The 24,303-nt window shown below is 42.4% G+C and overlaps 1 protein-coding gene across 1 annotated transcript in view; it reads left to right on the top strand.

Annotated features, from left to right (window-relative positions):
- The window catches only part of GMPR (guanosine monophosphate reductase), a 143,111-nt gene that overhangs the window by 94,294 nt on the left and 24,514 nt on the right, over window positions 1-24,303 (top strand). The window contains exons 6-7 of the mRNA XM_073631101.1: window positions 3,317-3,423; window positions 8,025-8,067. Coding sequence (XP_073487202.1) covers window positions 3,317-3,423; window positions 8,025-8,067 — 150 coding nt within the window. The remainder of the gene's footprint in view (window positions 1-3,316; window positions 3,424-8,024; window positions 8,068-24,303) is intronic.

Genomic DNA, 24,303 nt, shown 5'->3' on the forward strand with positions numbered 1-24,303 from the left:
TGGAAAAAAAATGTTTGTGGCTTTGTGTATGCCATATATCGATACCCTGGCATTTTAAAGTACTTTGAAGTTTGGGCCCTTTTTTTACTGCAGCAATTTGTAGCTGGGTTCACACTATTGCGAATTGGATGCAGGTTTCCCCGCATCCAATTCACATGTCAGGAGATTGTGACCGGCTCTCTATGGAGCCTGTTTACACATCTCCGGAGGGGCTCTGGGGCAAAATGCACAGGAGTCCTGTGAGTCTTTTGGTCCGTTTCAGGTCCGAATTCAGCCAAAAATTTGGACTGAAGTCAGACATGAAATGGTAAACAGGGACGCACCGGACCCCTGCTGTGAGCCGCTCCGTGCTTCACTGTGAACCCAGCCTCAATGTATATTACATTATCAGTACAGTAACAGTCCTTATCTTCTTATTGCTGTCATGATGGCACTGCAATATATGATGATAATTTTGTCACTTTAGTGGCACTATTGCTAAGAATGTGCACTGGTGGCTGATTAACAGCATGGTATGCCCTAATTAGTGTGTCACTGAGCAAATATCCTAGTATCATGTCACTACATCACATTACCATTTTGAGCAATTGCATTGATCCCTCCTCCTAGACTGCATCTTTTAAGTTGGAAAAAGGATCATGTAACCTCATTTTAGAAGATCACATGTAGTTTTTTATAAGCAAAGGCTTTTAATGCTATGTACATTATGTGGGTGTCTCTACTGAACTATGTCTTTGAATTGAAAATCTGGGCTCCAGAATAAAGACAACGGTCTAATTAATGGTCCCTCGTATGCTGTTCTGTTTCAAATGCCACCTTTAGACCTTGGTCTGTCCAGCCGTTATGGTCACCTGCTCAATAAGCTCCCTTAACAGGCAGCTTAACTCCTTAAGAAACTCAGAAGTTAAATCCAATGTGGTTTTAGATCTTGAGGCTGGGTTCATACTATCTTCGTGTGCGGCTCACAGCAGGAGTTCAGTGTGGCTCCATTCACCATTTCAGGTCTGATTTCTGCCCCAAATTTTTGGCTGAATTCACTGGACCTGAAACGGACCAAAAGATGCACAGGGCTCCTGTGCAAATTTGCATGGGATCCGCAGTGGAGATATGTGAATCAGCTCCATAGAAAGCTGGTCAAAACCTCCTGCTATTGCGAATTGAATGTGGGGAACCCGTATCCAATTCGCAATAGTGTGAACCCAGCCTAAGGTACAGAAAATTGGATGTTCACCGGTTATTTGAAGTGTAAAGAGACAATGATCTTCTCAACCTTCTGCTTGTGATGAAGGCTGGCAGCTCACTGAGTAAACATGGAGAAGAAGAAACGGGGGAGCTGGGTTATACCATTAACAAATACAGAAATAACAAGTTCTAGAAATGCTGAGTTGGCACTAGATGCTAGCATTAAGACATTAACGCATACATAGTAAAGTCCAATCCATCAGTAACGATTACATTATAAGTATTCCAGAACACATACTTTTTTGAATGTTTGTGTTTTTAATCTTATCCCTGGTTATAATGTAAGGATTATATTAATGTTTCAGTTTCCCTTGGCCACATAAATTATTAAATGCACTAAAAACCTGGTATTAGTTGTATCATTTAAAGTTTAAATGACACAACTAACACCTGTTTTTTTCTAGTGTGCACATAATACTTTATAGGACCAAGGGAGAATACGCTATTCAGATGGTACAACAAATTCCTGTATAATACAGAATATTTAGCAGGATCTTATTGGGAATTGTAGATTCTATGTCAATGTATAAAGACATCTCAAAAACATACAGACCCCATTTGGCTGTCAGCTAGTCATGTTGCTGACAACTGCCTCTCAGCAGGTGTTTCTTGCAGACAAAAGGAGTTTGCTTAATAAATGCTACACTATATTACCAAAAGTATTGGGACACCTGCCTTTACACGAACTTTAATGGCATCCCAGTCTTCGTCCGTAGGGTTCAATATTGAGTTGGCCCACCCTTTGCAGCTATAACAGTTTCAACTCTTCTAGGAAGGCTGTCCATAAAGTTTAGGAGTGTCTATGGGAATGCTTGACCATTCTTCCAGAAGCGCATTTGTGAGGTAAGGCACTGATGTCGATGAGAAGGCCTGGCTCACAGTCTCCGCTCTAATTTATGCCAAAGGTGTTCTATCAGGTTGAGGTTAGGACTGTCAAGTTTCTTCCGCCCCAAACTCGCTCTACCATGTCTTTATGGACCTTGCTTTGTGCAGTGGTGCGCAGTCATGTTGAAACAGGAAGGGGCGATCCTAAACTGTTCCCACAAACTTGGGAGCATGAAATTGTCCAGAATGTCTTGGTATGCTGATGCCCTAAGAGTTCCCTTCACTGGAACTAAGGGGCCAATCCCAACCCCTGAAAAACAACCCCACACCATAATCCGCCCTCCACCAAATGATTTAGACCAGTGCACAAAGCAAGGTCCATAAAGATATGGATGAGTTTGGGGTGGAGGAATTTGACTGGCCTGCACCTCAACCCAATAGAACACCTTTGGGATGAATTAGAGCAGACACTGCAAACCAGGCCTTCTTGTCGAACATCAGTGCCTGACCTCACAAATGCGCTTTGGTCAAACATTCCCATAGACACACTCCTAAACCTTGTGGACAGCTTTCCCAGAAGAGTTGAAGCTGTTATACCTGCAAAGGGTGGGCCAACTCAATATTGAACCCTACAGACTAAGACTGGGATGCCATTAAAGTTCATATGCATGTAAAAGCAGGTGTCTCAATACTTTTGACAATATAGTGTTTATATATATATATATATATATATATATATATATATATATATATATATATATATATATACACACACATGCACACACAAAGGCAGAAAGGAAAGCGAGAATATGAATGGGAGATAAGCAAAGAAACTAAGAAAAACCTTTGAAGATATATATAACTAGACATCATAATCACCTTTGACTCTCTGCTCATAATCTAAAATTGTTTAATCCAGATTCAGACTGCCTCTATCTGATTGAACTGTAATCGCATATATATATTGATAAGACAGGCTTGCTGAGCCATGGATGTATATGCTCTCAATAAAATGTTTATACAACAAAAAAAAAACTAAGAAAAAGGCATTACTTGTATACTTTTGCCCAGTGTAAGTTACTGCCTCTAGCTATATTTTAATGAAGTACATAGTCGTAAACTGAGAAAGTCTGGCGCATCAAATGAACATAGGTTCTGCTGGACATGGAAAGAGTTGAGCAGGGCTAGCTTTGCCTGTTATAAAGACCATAGAACTAATTCTCTCTTTTTTATGTACCTTCTTATGCAGGATCTGTTTGCACAACCAGGATTAAAACAGGTGTTGGTTACCCCCAGTTGAGTGCTGTGATTGAATGTGCTGACTCTGCCCACGGGTTGAAAGGGCACATCATTTCCGTAAGTACAGAGATGTGTTTACTGAACAACACATGCGACTGAACTTTTTTTAGCTCATCTTTTCACTGTTACTTACTGCTACTGACCAATCGACAGCCTTTGCAGAATCTGTTTTTCACTTTACAGTACCATAGAAGAAAACAAGGTCACTGGTCCTGAAAGTCCATGCAAAGCCTAATATTGCTGCTTATTATGTTGCTGCAAAATCTGTGCAAAGCCGAATATCGCTGTTTATTATTTTTCTGAAAAATCTGTGCAAAGCTTAATATTGCTGTTTGTTTTACAAAGAAATCTGAGTGCTCCGCAAGAACTAATGTACTATTGAACATAACGCTTAAAGTGTCACTAAAGCAAAACATTTTTTTTCGTCTTTGGTTTGAGTAAGGGAGGGTTATAACTCCTGTCAGTTGTTTTTTTTTTTTTTCAATCTGCTTACCATTGTGGAGATTTCCCTTCACTTCCTGTCCCATAGCCAAAAAGGAAGTGAGAGAAAATCCCTCCAAAGGGAAGGAATGCTTGGGTGTCTAAAGGGTCACCAGAACTAGTATCTCCATTGGCAAATTTCCCCTCTGTTACTGTTTGATGTCAACCCAAAATTTGCCATTTTCTTTTACTTTCACTTACAAAAATAGCGGTAAATGGGACAAAAAGAAAAGGTGAATCTTCTTAACGGGGGCACAGCAAGCAATTTCTGCATTTTGCATATTGCACTTTATCTTTTTACGTAGCTTGAATGTTTTACTCTCTTGAGGTTTGCTGGTTAAAGTGATTGTGAAGGATATAGTTTTATTTTTTTTTTAAATGACAAATATATTCTACTTACCTGCTCTGTGCAATGGTTTTACACAAAGTAGCCCCGATCCGCCTCTTCTCTGGTCACCTGCCCTTCCCTCACTGAGTGCCCCTATAGTAAGCTGCTTGCTATGTGGGCACACGTGCGTGCTCTCTCCCGAGACGGTTCTATGTGTCTTTGTGGCTTGGCTTCTTCCCCTGCTCCCCCCTCACTGGCTGTGACTGACAGCAGCAGGAGCCAATGCATTAAGGTAAAAAAACCTTCTGCCTTTAGAATCACTTTAAATCCTTATAGTTCAATCTTCTGTATCATAAAGGAAAACTATAATGGTTTTGAATCAATTTTATCATTACATACAGCTTCTATATTTAACAACTGTGGGTTCTTTGTATCTTTAGTTAAAGTAGAAGTCCACAATAAACACTAAAATCCCTGCATCTACAGATATCCACGATCTAACAATAACCTATCTCACCCTGTAATGAAGAAATCAGTATACATACCTTTTTTGAAGCCGATCCGACCCGATCACACGCTGAGCTGTCAGCTTGTTGAAGGGATGCAGAGGACACAGCTGACAACGGAAGCCCCATAGTAAGTCTATGGGTGACGTCACTCCCTGATCATTTTACAGCCTTTGATGGCTGTGTCCTCTGCAGAGCTTCCGCCGCTGGAGACCAGACCGGATTGGCTTCAAAAAATATTTGTGTATCTGTAAGCAAAACATTTATAAACTGCAACTTACCAATCCTTAGATGTAGTGCCTGCATTCATTTTCTTTTATTGAGTATGTTTCCTTAATTTTTCCCTAGAAATTCTATGAATAATACACTTCCTGACCACTTGTGACTATACCTAATCGTGCCACTCTATCTATGGTGGGAGCCATGGTTGTCACACTAAGCTGCTCTCCTGATTTGATCTACAAACATGTATTTTTCTCTTCATCCCTATTACATGAAGGGATGGGGGAATTCCTTTATGGAAGATAGTTTGGAAGGAAGAAAACGTTGTTCTTTCAGTTCAGTGCATAGAAAGTTACGACATTGCATTTCTGTTAAGATTAATAAACTTGCTAAAATGTCCTAAAAATTAATGCTAATATAGTCACCACATGTAAGGACATATATACTACAATAAAATACATTTCCCCCTAGTAATCCTTCAATTAAGACACACAGTGCATCCAAAAAGTATTCACAGCGCTTCACTTTTTCCACATTTTGTTATGTTACAGCCTTATTCCAAAATGGATGAAATTAATTATTTTCCTCAAAATTCTACAAACAATAACTTATAATGACAATGTGAAAGAAGTTTGTTTGAAATCTTTGCAAATTTATTAAAAATAAAAAACAAAACAAAAAAAATCCCATGTACATAAGTATTCACAGCCTTTGCTCAATACTTTATTGAAGCACCTTTGGCACCAATTACAGCCTCAAGTCTTTTTGAGTATGATGCTACAAGCTTGGCACACCTGTTTTTGGGCAGTTTTTCCCAATCTTCTTTGCAAGACCTTTCAAGCTCCATCAAGTTGGGTGAGGAGCGTCAGTGCACAGCCATTTTCAGATCCCTCCAGAGATGTTCAATCAGGTTCAAGTCTGGGCTCTGGCTGGGCCACTCAAAGACATTCACAGAGTTGTCCTGTAGCCACTCCCTTGTTATTTTGGCTTAGGGTCATTGTCCTGTTGGATGATGAACTTTCACCCCAGTCTGAGGTCCAGAGTGCTCTGGAGCAGGTTTTCATCAAGGATGTCTCCGTACATTGCTGCATTTATCTTTCCCTCAATCCTGACTAGTCTCCCAGTTCCTGCTGCGGAAAAACATCCCCAAAGCATGATCCTGCCACCACCAAGCTTCACTGTAGAGATGGTATTGGCTAGGTGATGAGGGGTGCCTGGTTTCCTCCAGACATGATGCTTGCCATTAAGGCAAAATAGTTCAATCTTTGTTTCATCAGACCAGACAATTTTATTTCTCATGGTCTGAAAGTTCTTCAGGTGCCTTTTGGTAAACTCCAGGTGGGCTGTCATGTGCCTTTTACCGAGCAGTGTCTTCCGTCTGGCCACTCTACCATACTGGCCAGCCTTGTGCATTATCCTTAAATGAGTTTATTTAAAAAACAAATTAAAAACTACTCACAAGCATATGAAAGAACCTGCAATGTAAATGCCTTTCAAATGATGGCAATTGGTCTGATAACCACAGTCTCCAGACAATGAAAGAGAGGACATGAGGACCTCTGCTGGCTGATGCATGCCTAGGCTCTGAGGAAGAAGGTAACCTTTCGAAACACGTCAGCCATGGTTGTTCTTCTGAAAGGTTCTTCTCTCTCCACATAGAAACTCTGGATCTCTGTCAGAGTGACCACTGGGTTCTTAGTCACCTCCCTGACTAAGACCCTTCTCCCCTGATCACTCAGTTTGGCCAGGTGGCCTACTCTAGGAAGAGTCCTGATGGTTTCAAACTTCTTCCATTTACAGATGATGGAGGCCACTGTGCTCACTGGGACCTTCAATGCTGCAGACTTTTTTTTTGTACCCTTCCCCAGATCTGTGCCTCGATACAATCCTGTCTCGGAGGGCTACAGACAATTCCTTGGGCATCTTGGCTTGGTTTGTGCTCTGACATGCACTGTTAACTGTGGAACTTTATTTAGACAGGTGTGTACCTTACCAAATCATGTCCGATCAACTGAATTTACCACAGGTGGACTCCAATCAAGTTGTAGAAACATCTCAGGGATGATCAGTGGAAACAGGATGCACCTGAGCTCAATTTTGAGTGTCATGGCAAAGGCTAGGAATACTTTTTTTATTTTTAATAAATTTGCAAAGATTTCAAACAAACTTCTTTTTACATTGTCATTATGGGGTATTGTTTGTAGAATTTTGAGGAAAATAATGAATTTAATCTTTAATTTAATTTATTTTGAAATAAAGCTGTAACATAATAAAATGTGGAAAAAAGTGAAGCACTGTGAATACTTTCTGGATGCACTGTATAAGGTATACTTTTAGGCTGCATTCACAATTGTATAGTCCGTGAACACTTTAGCAAAAACACAAGAAATGCATGCGGCACTTGCAGTGCCATTAATTATGAATTGTACCCCAAATGCGGCAAGCAAGACGCATGATAAAAAACATGCAAAGCTGAAAAAAGATACTTGAGGTTTTATTTTCCACATTTCCTTTGAAATGAATGGCCCTCCCTATGCACAATGCACCACACAGTGTGAATGGGGGCTTACAGGACTGTAAAACATGTTTTTATAAAACAACTTCCTTTAAGGAGTAAGCTTATAAAAATGTAAATATCTTATGTTACCACCAGCTGTAATCAGAACTTCTCAGCCAGAGGGTTTGTGGTTTATGATTTTGTAACATTGCATCATTTTACTGTATGGTTTAGCCAAATGTTACAGAATAGTAATTCCAGGAAAGGTAAACACAGTTTTGTGTTTTGTCCACTAGATGGCGGTCCAGATCTAAGACAAAGCAAACACTCACTACTCTACTCTAATTGTCTCCTGTGACAAAGCCACTGCATTTGTAGGAGATAACATTATCAAATGAACTGTAGCATGTCGTGCTCTATTTATTTTGTGAAGATCTTCCTAGCCAGTATTCCGTGACAATGCTAAAACCTGAGCGTTATTTAGAATTTTATGACTATAATAGAATAGATATTTACATTTAGTATATTCATACATAAAAAAAAAATCCAAATATAAAATAGACTATAAAAGAGATGATTTACACATGCATGCGTTTGAGTGATTCTATTTTTATCTTGTTTCAAGGATGGCGGCTGCAGCTGTCCAGGAGATGTCGCAAAAGCATTTGGTGAGTTGTATGACAGCATGTAACACCTGTACAGCAGATTGTGTTATCACTTATTATGAATTTCCCTTTAGCTTCCACCAAGACATAATCTAGTTTGCAAGCTTTACAGTTATATAATCATACACAAGGTATACACAAGGCCCACCCTAAACCCTTCTTCTACTAGACCACTGGAAGAGGGACGTATAAAAAAAATATATCTGCCATATATCTTTATTATATACCCTCCAGCAACCTCAGTTATAGAAGGTTTGTCTCAGCTTGCAGTGCTGAACATTATTATAAAGCAGTGAATTTGGCATTCATTAAACGTTCACTGGTGGTGAACCATTCACTGGATATCAAAACACATCGACCAGGAAGATTTACTTGCAGTGAATGTTTGGTGAATTTCACATTCACTGGTAAATATTCATCTAATGCCGGCCATACACGGTTCGAATTTCGAAAGAATTTTCTTTTCGAAAATCGTATCAAAGAATTTTCGTACGAATTTCGCACCATTAGTGGGCTGCAGCAACGGGCGATTTCCGTGCGGCAATCAAATTTGAGGAATCGGACATGTTGGAAATTTTTAGAAAAACAAACGATTTTCTAATCAATGATGGGAGAATCGTGCGAGAAATGTAATAAGGAAAGAAAATTTACGGAGAGAAAAGAAGATTCCCAGCCACGAATATTCTTTTCTGTAGCAACATGAGGTGAAATTGAAGGCTTGGTCGGCCGAATTTCGAAAATGAATGGTGGCGTCATCGGATCACGAAAAAAACAAACTTTCTCATTTTGAAAAGAAAATTTCGTTCAAAATTCGACCACGTATGGCCTGCTTAAATAAGGCCAGACCATTTTTTAAATACCTTGTGGATCAGACATGAGGTCCCGTGAGTCCCATTTTAAAATTTTTTACAGTTTGGAGGTATATTGTGGTAGACCATCCAGCAAGACAAAATGCAAAAAAGCACCGATCTGAACTGTGAAAACAAAGGATATGATGAGTTAACAATGGCAAACCCAGGTGCTCTGGCTCGGATGTCCTCCTTACACCCATAGACAGAAGTTCAAATGTAAAGACAGAAAGTTACTTTAAACATGGTCATGTTACAATAAAGACTTCAGATGGAATCTCCAGAGTTGCCGGCCTTTCTGTCTATATTATGATAGAGGTTAAGTGTTTGAAAGAGAAGGGTATATAACTCCTAGTAGCCAATCATATTGTGGTTTATTCATGAACATGCCTTTGGTATAACAGAAGGATTAGATAGAATGAAAGTGACAGTTGGTGAATGAAAGTTCAAACCTGGTTATCTTAGCTGAGAGAAGATATATGCCTGTCAAGTTCAATGTCTCACAACCTGCTTAGTAACACTCGGTTCACATAGGGGCGACTTGTCAGGTGACTTAGCCGCCTGACAAGTCGTGTCCCGTTCTGTACTACGGAACCATTCTAATAGGAGCGATGCAAGTCGCTCCGACTTAGAAAAAGGTTCCTGTACTATTTTTGGGGCGACTTCAGGCAACTTGCATTGACTTCTATACAGAAGTCATTTTGCAAGTCGCCGCGGAAGTCGTGTGCAGGTCGCCTCTGTGAGTCAGCCTGCAAGTCGTGTTGCCCCTGTGTGAACCGGCAGTAACAGGAGTGCCATTCATCAGTTTTAGTTTTAGTCCAGAGTAATGCTGGCTGTAGATAAATAAGCTGGTTAAAAAAAAAAACAACCAGATTCCTCCATCAACACAAAAGGGTTGGATGGATGAAGAAATCTTCCCTCAGCTCCAGCAGGGCATTGTGTTCTGACAAATTGACCTGGCACTTTCAGAATACACTGATCATCAGTGGCTACAGCTGTTTGATTGCAGCTGCTGATCAACAAAAGGCTTCCTACTAGTCTGTTTGATGGAAGACACTGTCCCTATCGAACATAGATGATCCCACACTGATCAAAGTTTGGCCAGTCTCCGCTGATCGGACTATGGCTAACTAAAAGTGGTTGTAAACCTCAGACAGAAAATATGAACAAAGCATTTCCCTCTACAGTGTTTACTTGTCTCAATCCAGAGCACTAAGTGTCATTTCTGTCCACTGGCTCGTTACTCTGCTGTCTATATGAGTCACTTTTGAGGCGTTTTCCTGACACCAAGCAAAAAATGGTGACAGGGGAGGGACCTCCAGCTGATTGACAGCATCAGCTTTGTACCTGTGTGCTGTGTGAAGGGGATCCTGTGTGAATTCTGCACTTTGAATGGATGTAGGGAACAGACAGCTGTAGTTACACAGGTACAACTTATGTAGGAGGAATTGTTTCATCTCAGTGTATCACCTGAGGCCATTCACTTCACTGGGTATAGGTAAGGGTTTAAAACCACTTTAACCGCTTGTCGACCAGCCGCCGTCATTATACTGTGGCAGGTCAGTACGATCCAGCGAGCCGTCGTAGCTATACGCCGGCTCCTTTAAGCGGGACCTCGTGGCCGACGGTCACGATGACCACCGTCCATGAGCGATCGCGGGCACGAGAGGCAGAACGGGGACATGTGTGTGTAAACACACAAATCCTTGTTCTGTTCTGTGAGGAGAGACAGATCGTGAGTTCCTAATAGCTAGGAACCACGATCTGTCATTTCCTCTAGATCAGTCCCCTCCCCCTACAGTTTGAAACACACAAAGGGAACACAGTTAACCCCTTGATCGCCCCCAAGTGTTAACCCCTTTCCTACCAGTCACATTTTTACAGTACAGTGCATTTTTATAGCACTGAACACTGTATAAATGCCAATGGTCCCAAAAATGTGTCAAAAGTGTCCGATGTGTCCGCCATAATGTCGCAGTCCCGATAAAAATTGCAGATCGCCGCCATTACTAGTAAAAAAAAAAAAATAATAAAAATGCTATAACTCTGTCCCCTATTTTGTAGATGCTATAACTTTTGCGCAAACCAATCAATATACACTTATTGCGATTTTTTTTTTTTTTTTTTACCAAAAATATGTAGAAGAATACATATCGGCCTAAACTGATATTTTTTTTAAAAAATTGAGATATTTATTATAGCAAAAAGTACAAAATATTGTTTTTTTTCAAAATTGTCGCTCTTTTTTTGTTTATAGCGCAAAAAATAAAAACCACAGAGATGATCAAATACCAATAAAAGAAAGCTATATTTGTGTGTTAAAAAAGGACGTCAATTTTGTTTGGGTGCAATGTTGCATGATCGCACAATTGTCAGTTAAAGCGACACAGTGCCGAATTGCAAAAAATGGCCTGGTCATTCAGCAGCCAGATCTTCCGTGGCTGAAGTGGTTAAGATAAAAAAAAACCCCTCCCCTTTGAGAAGTTTTGTTGGTGTGGGTGGCATCATATTTCCTGTCATGGGTAATATGTTTCCCTTGTGATGTATAAGCCATATTCTAAATTAAATTTTATATTTGTAATTGAATTGCTGCAGAGTTGCAGGGTTAGGTGGATGTCTCCCCTGTATTATATCTCCAATGATTTTAAAACAGTGATATTTTGTGCATAGATGGACTAGTCAGGATGGGTAGCAGCTTTGCCCCTTCCTCCCCTTAAGTGGAATTGATGAGGATTGCAATAGGCACAGACACCAACCCACCCCAACCAGATACCAACTACCTAGAAGTACATCTCCCTTTTGAATTGATAGGCAGATGCTCAGCTTTGACCAGTTGTACTATCTTCTGTTTATTAGCAGGCATATAAAGGTTATATCTAGACATCAACCAGGCCTTAGCCTCTGTTTATTAAGGATGAGCCAAACACCCCCCCCAGTTCGGTTCGCACCAGAACATGCGAGCAGGCAAACAATTTGGACAAACACGCGAACACCGTTAAAGTCTATGGGACACGAACATGAAAAATCAAAAGTGCTAATTTTAAAGGCTTATGTGCAAGTTATTGTCATAAAAAGTGTTTGGGGACCCGGGTCCTGCCACAGGGGACATGTATCAATGCAAAAAAAAAAAGTTTCAAAAACTGTTTTTTTTTCAGGAGTAGTGATTTTATATTTCCATACCGAACTGAAGGGCCTGAAATGTCATTTTGCTGTGTTAATGTTCTAAACACGGGAAAACTGTACAGGCATACTATAGACACCCCCCCCCCAGGCACGATATTTAAAGGAATATTTCATTTTTATTGTTTCACTTTAAGCATTATTAAAATCACTGCTCCCGAAAAAACGGACGTTTTTAAAACTTGTTTTGCCATTGATACATGTCCCCTGGGGCAGGACCCAGGTCCCCAAACATATTTATAGGCCTTTAGAATGAGCACTTTTGGTTTTTGTTAATGTCCCATAGACATTAACGGTGTTCCGCAGCTTTCAAATTAGCCACAAACACGGTATAATGTTTGCTGTTTGGCGAACAGGCGAACATCGGGCTCATCCCTGCTGCTTATGTGGCTTAAGAGACACCAGAAAAATGTTGATGTAAAGAAAGCATTCTGTTATTTTTTCTGTACAAAAAATAGTTTTCTCTGAGCATCTAAAAATTTTCAAGACAATAAATTGAATTTAAAGTATAACTAAAGGCAAATGTTTTTAATTTTTTTTTACTTTTGGATAGAGTGGAGATGGATTAGAACAGTTTTTATTGCTGTCTGTGTCCCGATTTTGGAGATTCACCCTCTCTATTTGCCCTGTTTATCACTATCATTGAAAGTGAAAGTAAAGGAAAATTCCAAATTTTGGGTTGTCCCCGGAAAGTAATAGAGAGGAAATCTTCCAATGGGGACACTAGTTTTGGTGCCCCAAGAGATTCCCCTAATTTACAGGGATTTCCTCTCACTTCCTGTTTTGGCTACGGGAAAGGAAGTTAAAGTTGTTGTAAAACCTAAACATTCCTTGCATTAAGGCACTGGACAGAGGAGAGGAGCACCGGTGGGGGACCCAAAAAAAGGAGGTTCATGGCCACTTTGTGCAATTCCATTACACAGAGCAGGTAAATATAGACATGTTTGTTATTTTAAAAAATACCTTTACAGTCACTTTAAGGTAAATCTCCCCAATGGGACAAAGATGGTAAAAATAAACCTTACAGGGGTTAAAACCCTCCCTTACGCTACCCAAAATGACAGTTGCGGTATGCCGGCCGCACAACAACTCATTGGTTGGGGTCCGCTCCTCGGGCACCCTACATATGTATGGGCTGTCCCCCCCCTGATGGTGGCCCTGCCGGTATTATCATATCGGCAGCAGTGCAGCCACTTTGTGGGGGCGCCCGGGCAGATTTGTGCAACAAAACTTTTTTTTTTGCGTTCTAGATTTAAAAAAGAGCAACCCAAGTTGTTTAAAAAATAAAAATAAATAAAAGTCAGCAGCAACAAATAATGTAGCAGAAACAGACAGTCACAAGCCCAGGAGTCCAATGCTGTCTTTAGCTGGGCCAGTTCTTTACCAGTCTTTGGATCCCTGGTGGCACCATCTTGGCTGTGGATGCTGGCTGTGACTTCCTGCTGTTTCACAGCCAGCTCCCCACTGCAAATGCACACGATTGTGCCTCAGTGTCAGATTGGTCCTACAATTTCCTGGGACATGTGGTGTGACGTGACAGGCCAAACGTCCATAATTCCTGCCAAGGCAAGAATGGCAGAAGTAGGAATGGACACCAGACAGGAAAAAGTAACCCAGTCCCCTCCCCCAAAAAACAAACCTTTCAAATATGTTTGAGATGGGGGAAGAGTCAAACTAGTGATACTTTTAAGTGAAGGTCTGCTTTAAGTTAGATTTATTTCACTGAATGGACAAATTGACTTAGATATGTAAATCTGCCTCCTTTGACTCAATAGACAGATGTGATGTGACTGATTGAAACATGATTTGTGATAGTGGGGCCATGTAAAAATTCTGTATTTAGCAATCATTGGAGGACAGACAGATATCACACATCAAGCTATTCTGCTTGTTTATGACCACCCTAAAATATTGTCTTAATTTATTAAAGCCAGTTCTCTTGTTGACATATCTACTTAACTTCATCTATACTTTATTATGTTGTAGAACATCTATTTTCTATAATAATGTATTTTTGTACTCTAGAAAGCAGTCCTTTGTGTTTATAACTTGCGTTTTCCATTACTGACAATGCTGCTTGGCACAAATCCTCGGCCGCCTTGCTTAGACAAATCTCATTGTCGCTCAGAATTCACTCCTGCAAAGCTAGGAAATTGATTTAGATATTCTACTGAGAATTTACAACTGTATGGAAAAAAAATTCAAAGAGTTGCTTCAGATTTTGCTAACAGAAAAAAATATTATAATGTAAAGGCAAGTCATGTTCGTAGTCATTACCCTATTTACAAGACTTCCCATATTTATACACCCCCACTGAGCACTGGTTCTGTGAAAAATTGCATAGCTAATTTTATTAGTCTGTCTCCCCCTTCTCTTTTTGTCATTGGTCTCTCCAAGAATCCCAGCTTTGGAGACTTCTCCACTAAGTCCTGCATTTTTATTATAAGGTTCAATTATTTTAGCATTAGTCATTCCAGTCATCAGTTGGATTTATTTATTCTTTAATATAACAAAATTAATTTTTCATGTATTCAGAACTATTGTCTTCCAACCCACAACATCTGGCAGGGAGCATTAGTCTGTCAGAATGTGAGAAAATCAACTCCATGGTGTTGGAAAAAACTATTTCCTGGTAGGACAAAACTTACTTACGTGTTGGCCAGTTTTAATTCTTCAGTGTGCAAGTACATTTCATTTTTTGGCAATTTTTTCCATTCCCTGGTATACAGGCTAATAAGAAACCTTGCATCCTGTAAAGGAAATATTTTCTGTATATAATTAGTGATAATAAGATTATTCCCGCGCTATCAGATATGGAAGGCGGCTAAAAATGTATTCTATTTTGTATGTATTGCACACTGCCATCACTGTGCACACGGCACTAACAATGTTTTCAGTACATGTTTGCATTCTTTCGAGTCCTGATTAGAAATAGTCTGCCTATGTTACGCCCCTTGATACCAAAAAAGTACAATTGTAATATTAATGTGATACCTATGTAATCATGTGTATAAAAACCTTCAATTGCGTCATAATAAGGCAGAACAGTTATTTGGAAAGATGCTGAGTGTATCTTTTGTGTCTGTTCCCCTCTGCAGTAGTTATTATTAATTTGGAACCATTAATCAATATAAGGATAGGAGTTGCCTATCTATAAATTTCCATGTCAGATGGTGAGCTTTGCCTAGGAGGGGGATTTACAAGTGACCCTGAGAATCCAAAACAAGGAGCTTGAGACGATCCGGGAATTTCTGATAATCAGCCGGCTGAGATAAGCCTTTTGCTTACATTTGAGTTATCAGACTTCCTTGATCGGTAAGGCATTTTCCGGACAAAGGATACCTATATTACTCCCCTTAATTGAACTTAAATTGATTGGTGGATATATGTTATGTTGTTACTGTCTACTGTCCATTGGAGTGTTATAGGTAAGAAAGGGAATAATAGTGCTGTTCACAGGTATATGTTGTACATCTGCTAGATAAAGTAGTTTAGAGGCAAGAGGGTATAGGTACACGTAGAGAAGACTGGCCAGTCATTATGGGCATTAAATTAAGTAAGGGAATGAAGGGTAAGAGACCCTCAAAAATGCCCAGCGCAAGAGGAGCGCTATAAAATATATGAACTGAAGGTGCGGTTCCACCTTTACTGAGCCCCTAGATAAATGGTTAGAGTGGACAGGGATCCACAATGGGTAACTGGGTTACCAAAGTCCATAGGGACTAAGAATCATGCAGAGTAAACAGCTAGAGAAGCAGCTATCTATGTGAGCATGAGCAGGATGGATCAAGGGTGACAATTAACACTAGACAGAAAGGGATATTTTGATGTTAAGTTGTGGGATAAATTTGGGGTCAGGCACTACAAGTAGTAAAGTCAAAACAGAGAAATGAGAGTTAAAACAGAATACTTTATGAGTTGTCAGAGAGGGAAGATGGGATTAGCACTATGGCTGGCCCGTCTGATCATAGAATAATAGAAGCTAAAGTATGTGAAGTATGGGATGGGATGCAAAGGATATCAGAACAAAATAAGGAAAGCAGAATTTAAGCAGGGAAATATTAAAGAGTTAAAAGAAAGTGAGAGAATGATATGCAAGTGTTGTGTACAAATGGGAAAAATGTAAGTGATTTTAAAGAGATATTTGTGTGTGTGTGTGTGTGAATGCTGGAACCTTTAGTTCTATCTCTTGTGTGTGTCATGTATGCAGATGTGACCCCCTCCTTTGCGCTCTCATGAAAGAATGTAGCTGGTATGAGAGATCAGTGATAAGCTGGAAAGACACCATGCCAATTTCAGTTTTTTTAGACAAAACATTAATAACCTAGATTGTAAGCTCTAGCGAGCAAGGCCCTCTGATTCCTCTTGTACCAAATTGTAATGTAATTGTAATTTCTGCCTTCATTTTGTTAAGCACTACGCAAACTGTTAGAGTTGTCTGTGTTTACATATGCTGATAAGTCAGCATGCCCACAATTAAGCTTGAACCCCATTCTGGCCACAGGAGTGTACAGCCAATATTCTGTAAAGATGTCTTATCAATCATTTGTTTTTCACAATGAAAAGGCATTTTGTCATGAAAAAGCTGCTCAGCTATTATATTCTCCACAATGGAGTTTTGCCTCTTTGGCCAAGACTACCTCCACCTAAGCATGTGGAGGTTCCAGGTTAAAGGTGATAATAGGTATGGTTAGTGATCAAAATATTGATCAAAAGAGAGGAGACTGTAAAGGAAATTTGTAAGTTTTGTATATAATTGTATTCTATTTTGTATGTATTGCACGCTGTCCTCACTGTGCACACAATATTAACAATGTTTTCAGTACATGTTTGCATTCTTTCAAGTCCTGATTAGAAATAGTCTGCTTATGTTACGCCCCTTGTTACCATACAAGTACCATTGTAATATTAATGTGATACCTACGTAATCATGTGTATAAAAACCTTCAATTGCGTCATAATAAGGCAGAACAGTTATTTGGAAAGATGCTGAGCGTATCTTTTGTGTCTGTTCCCTACTGCAGTAGTTATTATTAATTTGGAACTACTAATCAATATAAGGATAGGAGTTGCCTATCTATAAATTTCCATGTCAATCTGTATAACCATGCCAAATTGTCCTGGGATTATTATGAACAGTATGGACACATCTGTTCTGTTTTCCAAGCCTATAATTCAGCGAAATACCTAAAACGATACAGTGAGACTTGAGTATTGCATAATAAGACTGCTTCTTTTGAAGTGTCTGTATCCTTTCTTCCCAAAATAGGTTAATTTCCTTATAAGACAGGTACACAATTATCCTGAGCAATCCCTATATATTTGTTCCTGAAACAAGCTTTATGTGATGAGTGACAACAATAATATGTTTTAAGGGAGAAGCTTCAAATTTTACACACAAGGAAGTTCTGTTCAGTCATCTGGGGCTGGTACACTTACAATATATTTTATTAGGTACACCTTGCTAGTACCAGGTTGGACCCCCATTTGCCCTCAGAACTGCCTTAATTCTTCATGGCATGGATTCAACAAGGTGCTGGAAACATTCCTCAGAGATTTTGACATATATTTATATGATAGCATCACACAGTTGCTGCAGATTTGTCGGCTGCACATCCATGATGCGAATCTCCCGTCCCAAAGGTGATCAGTTGGATTGAGATCTGGTGACTGTGGAGGCCATTGGAGTACAGGGATCTCATTGTCATGTTCAAGAAACCAGTGGTGAGATGATTTGAGCTTTGTGACATGGTGAATTATCCTGCTGGAAGTAGCCATCAGAAGATGGGTACACTGTAGTCGTAAAGGGTTGGATATGGTCAGCAATAGGGATGAGCCGAACACCCCCCGGTTCGGTTCGCACCAGAACCTGCGAACGGACCGAAAGTTCGCACGAACGTTAGAACCCCATTGACGTCTATGGGACTCGAACGTTCGAAATCAAAAGTGCTCATTTTAAAAGCTAATTTGCATGGTATTGTCCTAAAAAGGGTTTGGGGACCCGGGTCCTACCCCAGGGGACATGTATCAATGCAAAAAAAACTTTTAAAAACAGCCGTTTTTTCGGGAGCAGTGATTTTAATGATGCTTAAAGTAAAAAAAAAAAAAAAAGTGAAATATTCCTTTAAATATCGTACCTGGGGGGGTGTCTATAGTATGCCTGTAAAGTGGCACGTGTTTCCCGTGTTTAGAACAGTCCCTGCACCAAATGTCATTTTTAAAGGAAAGAAATCTCATTTAAAACTGCTTGCAGGTTTAATGTAATGTCGGGTCCTGGCAATATGGATGAAAATCAGTGAGACAAACGGCATGGGTACCCCCCAGTCCATTACCAGGCCCTTTGGGTCTTGTATGGATATTAAGGGGAACCCCCGCACCCAAATTAAAATAAGGAAAGGTGTGGGGCCACCAGGCCCTATATACTCTGAACAGCAGTATACAGGCGGTGCAAACAAGACAGGGACTGTAGGTTTGTTGTTAAGTAGAATCTGTTTGTCATTTTGAACGGGTACATTTTTAACGTGTTTAGCTCCAGCCAAAAAATCTTTTTTAAGCTTTTTGGAAAACATAGGGAAGGGTTATCACCCCTGTGACATTTGTTTTGCTGTCTTTCCTCCTCTTTAGAAGATTTCACCTCACTTTTTGTCCCAATGACAAATGTTTTTTGAGAATTTGGGTTTTTTTGTGGAACAAGGATTGGAAAGCATCAGTGGAAAGGAGAAATGTTTTTCCCATATTAACTCTTACAGGAGAGAATTTCCCTTCCTAGGGGTAGATTTCATCTCACTTCCTGTTGTCTCCTTCCGTTTGCAAGTAGGAGTCGTTTGTAAGTTAGATGTTTGAAAGTAGGCGCCTGCCCTATATACTCAGCAGAAATTTGGGCCTTAGGTGTTGTTGTGGCCACAACAACCTAAGCCCTCACAGGACCCTGCTGTGAAATATTATATCAAGAATTGTAATTACATGCCCCTGTTGAACAGGGGCAGAAAAACTGGGCCTTTGGTGGTGGTGGTGGTGGTGCTGGTGCCACAACACTGTAAGTCCTCACTCGCTCTTGGTGGGTGCAGAAATGGGCCCTGCTGTGAAATATTAGATCAAGAATTGTAATTACATGCCCCTGTTGAACAGGGGCAGAAAAATTGGGCCTTTGGTGGTGGTGGTGCCACAACACTGCAACCCCTCACAGACACTCTAGTTGGAACGCAGGAACGAGCCCTGCTGCAAAGTATTGCATCAAAAATTGTAATTACACGCCCCTGTTAAACAGGGGCAGAAAAATTGAACCTTAGGCACTGGTGCTGGTGGCACAACACTGCAACCCCTCACAGACACTCTAGTTGGAACGCAGGAACGAGCCCTGCTGCAAAGTATTGCATCAAAAATTGTAATTATACGCCCCTGTTAAACAGGGGCAGAAAAATTGGGCCTTAGGCACTGGTGCTGGTGCCACAACACTGCAACCCCTCACAGACACTCTAGTTGGAACGCAGGAACGAGCCCTGCTGCAAAGTATTGCATCAAAAATTGTAATTACACGCCCCTGTTAAACAGGGGCTGAAAAATTGTGCCTTAGGCACTGGTGGTGGCGCCCAGAACCAAAAATGTTCTTACAAGCTATCAGCGTGATGATTGAGGAGGAAGAGGATAATTACTCAGGGATAGTCACTCAGCATTAGCATAGGCAGTCTTTGAAGGGATCTGAGATTTCAAAAAAAATTATTCGGTTACATCAGCATCAGGTGCTTGGTAGCTGGTGGTGATCCAAGACTGATTCATTTTTATGAAGGTCAGTCGATCGACCAAGTCGGTGGACAGACGCACCCTGTGATCGGTTACCACGCCTCCAGCAGCACTGAATGTGCGTTCCGAAAGAACGCTGGATGCAGGACAGGCCAGTAGCTCAATTGCATACTGTGCAAGCTCTGGCCAGTGATCCATCCTCAAGACCCAGTAACCCAGAGGATTTTCGGTGGGAAAGGTGTCCAAGTCTGATCTTGCCCCTAGGTATTCCTGCAACATGTAAAACAGACGCTGGCGATGGTTGCTGGAACCGATCATACCTTGGGGCTGCGGACCAAAAAATTGTCTGAACGCATCGGTCAGACGGCCACCTTCTCCACCGCTCCTTCTTTGACTGACCGAAGCCTCAGCAACACGTTGTCCAGAAACAGGAGTTTGTAACCTCCCAGTCTCTGGGAACGCGTTGCACAGACCTTTCTACAAGGCCTCCCGAAGATGTTTCATCCTCTGCTCCCTCTGCGATGGCAAGATAAGGTCCGCAACCTTACCCTTGTAACCTGGATCAAGGAGGGTTGCCAGCCAGTATTGGTCCTTCTCCTTGATACCACGAATAAGAGGATCCTTACGTAGGCTTTGCAGGATCAGGGAGGCCATGCAACGTAGGTTTGCTGAGGCATTCGGTCCGGAGTCCTCTGTGTCACTAAGGACAACATGGTCCGCAGCCACCTCCTCCCAGCCACGTACAAGTCCATGTGTTTCTTGGGACTGATCCCTTAAAGACTGCTGCTGATGCTGAGTGCCAGGCTCCACCTCCATACTGACACAATCTTCCTCCTCCTCCTCCTCCTCGTCCTCTTCCTGTGTGATCGGCGGGCACGCAGGAACACTGTCTGGATAAAGGGGGCCTTGAGAGCTAAGGAAGTCCTCCTCTTCCTGCCTCTGTTCTGCCTCAAGTGCCCTGTCCATTATTCCACGCAGCGTGTGCTCCAACAGGTGGACAAGGGGTCAGTGTCACTGATGCATGCACAGTCATTGCTCACCATCCTCGTGGCCTCCTCAAATGGTGACAGGACAGTGCATGCATCCCTGATCATGGCCCACTGGCGTGGGGAAAAAAACCAAGCTCCCCTGACCCTGTCCTGGTGCCATAGTCGCACAGGTACTCATTGATGGCGCTCTGCTGCGTGTGCAGCCGCTGCAGCATGGCCAACATTGAGTTCCACCTGGTGGGCATGTCACAGATTAGGCGGTTCTTGGGCAGGTTAAACTCCTTTTTGGAGGTCCGTCAGCCGAGCACTGGCATTATATGACTGGCGGAAATGCACACAGACTTTCCTGGCCTGCCTCAGGACATCCTGTAAGCCCGGGTACCTGCCCAAGAACCACTGCACCACCAAGTTAAGGATGTGAGCCAAACAGGGCACATGGGTCATTTGTCCCTGTCGGAGGGCAGAGAGGAGGTTGGTGCCATTGTCGCAAACCACCATTCCTGCCTTAAGTTGGCGGGGCGTCAACCACCTCTGAACCTGCCCCTGCAGAGCTGACAGAACCTCTGCCCCAGTGTGGCTCCTGTCCCCCAAGCACACCAGCTCAAGCACCGCATGGCATCTTTTGGCCTGCGTACTTGCATAGCCCCTTGAACGGCTACGGAGCACCGCTGGTTCCGAGGACAAAACACAGGAAGAGGCCATGGAGGAAGAAGAAGAGGAGGGGGTGGAGGAGAGAGGTGTGTCACAATCATTAGCATTTTGGAGGCGTGGTGGCGGAACAACCACCAACACTACTGCACCTTGTCCTGCATCCTTCCCAGCTGCCAGCAGAGTCACCCAATGCGCCGTGAAACTTAGGTAACGTCCCTGTCCATGCCTGCTGGACCATGAGTCAGCAGTAATATGCACCTTACCGCTGACCGCCCTGTCCAGCGAGGCATGGACATTGCCTTCCACATGCCGGTAGAAAGCCGGAATCGCCTTCCGTGAGAAAAAGTGGCGTTTGGGTACCTGCCACTGAGGAACCGCACATTCCAGAAACTCACGGAAGGGGGCAGAGTCTACCAACTGAAAAGGCAGCAGTTGAAGTGCTAGCAATTTTGCCAAGCTAGCATTTAACCGCTGGGCATGTGGATGGCTGGGAGCAAACTTCTTTCGGCGGTGCAGCAGCTGGGGCAGGGAAATTTGCCTGGTACAATCTGACGTCGGTGTACCAAAAGCAGATTGCCCACAAGTACTTGGCTGTGACACACCTAATTCTACACCTTCATTCCTCTCAGTGCAGGTCTCAGAGAGGACGGAAGGTATAGTGGGGTTGGAAATCTCAGCTGATGAGGAGCAAGGAGAGGTCCTCTTTGTTCTTTGGTGTGGGTCTTTTAGATACGCTTGCCAATGAACTGCATGGCAGGTCAACATATGTCTGGTCAAGCATGTGGTACCCAAGTGGGAGATGTTTTGGCCACGCGAGATACGCTTGAGACATATGTTGCAAATAGCAGCGGTGCGATCTGATGCACTCGTCTCAAAAAAGGCCCACACCAAAGAACTTTTTGAATAACGCGCAGAGACTGCAGCGCCCTGCACATGTGGAGCTTTGGGGTGTGATGCAGTCAATGTGCTGCCCTTAGGCTGGCCCCTGGAGGGCATCCTGCCTCGTTGGTGATGTGCCGCCTCCTCCTCCTCCTCTCTCCTATCAGGCACCCACGTTGAGTCAGTGACTCAATCATCATCATCCCCTCCCTCCTCATCACTGGAGCAAACCTTGCAGTATGCTACAGCAGGGGGAGCATGGCTGCCAGATTGCTGTCCTTCTTGGGCACCCCCTCTGTCCGTGCTCATGTTACTGCCTTCATCGAGCTCAGTATCATCATCAGAGCCTTCCAAACGCTGGGCATCCTCCTGGAGCATGTACCCAACACTGTGGTCAAACAGTTCGAGGGACTCCTCAGGAGGACATGGTGGGGCTAGGGAAGGAGTCACTGATGACATTGAGCCGAGGGAAGAGGCCGCTGCTTTGCCAGACAAAGTACCCTGGGCATGGGTGAGAGAGGATGAGGAGGATGAGGACGGCTTGGTCATCCACTCGACCAAGTCTTCCGCATGTTGTGGCTCAACACGGCCAGCTGCCGAAAAAAAGGCCAAGCATGTCCCACGGCCACGTGCTGATGAGGATGCACCGTCTCCACGACCAGCACTAGACACAGAGCCTGCTTGCCCTCTCTTATTGGCTTGTGACTGTCTGCCTCTCCTTCTTGGCCTTCCAGACATACTAATGGCCTGTAGCTGTACTAAGCTGGGATATATATATATATATATATATATATGTACTGATACTGCAGCTAGCAAAATCAACTGCCTGCCTGTAGTATGAGAACACCACCAACCTTCTACAGGTAGCTTTAGCTGAACACTGTGAGGTGGATGCACCCCACTAACTTGTAGGTTTAGCTGAACACTGTGAACAGGACGCACCCCACTAACTTGTAGGTTTAGCTGAACACTGTGAGTCAGGACGCACTGCACTAACTGTAAATAGTCTAGCTGCCTGACTGTGGTACTAATAGGATCAAAAGAACACCAGTAATTTTCTTCAGGTAGCTGTATATACTATAACAAGACAAGCCTGCCTGTCAGTAAGAAGATAACAGGAACGGATCTAGCTGAACACTATGAGCAGGACGCACCCCACTAACTTGTAGGTTTAGCTGAACACTGTGAGGTGGACGCACCACACTAACTTGTAGGTTTAGCTGAACACTGTGAGGTGGACGCACCACACTAACTTGTAGGTTTAGCTGAACACTGTGAGCAGGACGCACCCCACTAACTTGTAGGTTTAGCTGAACACTGTGAGCAGGACGCACTGCACTAACTGTAAATAGTCTAGCTGCCTGACTGTGGTACTAATAGGATCAAAAGAACACCAGTAATTTTCTTCAGGTAGCTGTATATACTGTAACAAGACAAGCCTGCCTGTCAGTAAGAAGATAACAGGAATGGATCTAGCTGAACACTGTGAGCAGGACGCACTGCACTAACTTGTAGGTTTAGCTGAACACTGTGAGGTGGACGCACCACACTAACTTGTAGGTTTAGCTGAACACTGTGAGCAGGACGCACCCCACTAACTTGTAGGTTTAGCTGAACACTGTGAGCAGGACGCACCCCACTAACTTGTAGGTTTAGCTGAACACTGTGAGGTGGACGCACCACACTAACTTGTAGGTTTAGCTGAACACTGTGAGCAGGACGCACCCCACTAACTTGTAGGTTTAGCTGAACACTGTGAGCAGGACGCACTTCACTAACTGTAAATAGTCTAGCTGCCTGACTGTGGTACTAATAGGATCAAAAAAACACCAGTAATTTTCTTCAGGTAGCTGTATATACTGTAACAAGACAAGCCTGCCTGTCAGTAAGAAGATAACAGGAACGGATCTAGCTGAACACTGTGAGCAGGACGCACCCCACTAACTTGTAGG

The sequence above is a fragment of the Aquarana catesbeiana genome, linkage group LG05 (assembly GCF_042186555.1).
Source record: "Aquarana catesbeiana isolate 2022-GZ linkage group LG05, ASM4218655v1, whole genome shotgun sequence".
NCBI classification, from domain to species: Eukaryota; Metazoa; Chordata; class Amphibia; order Anura; family Ranidae; genus Aquarana; species Aquarana catesbeiana.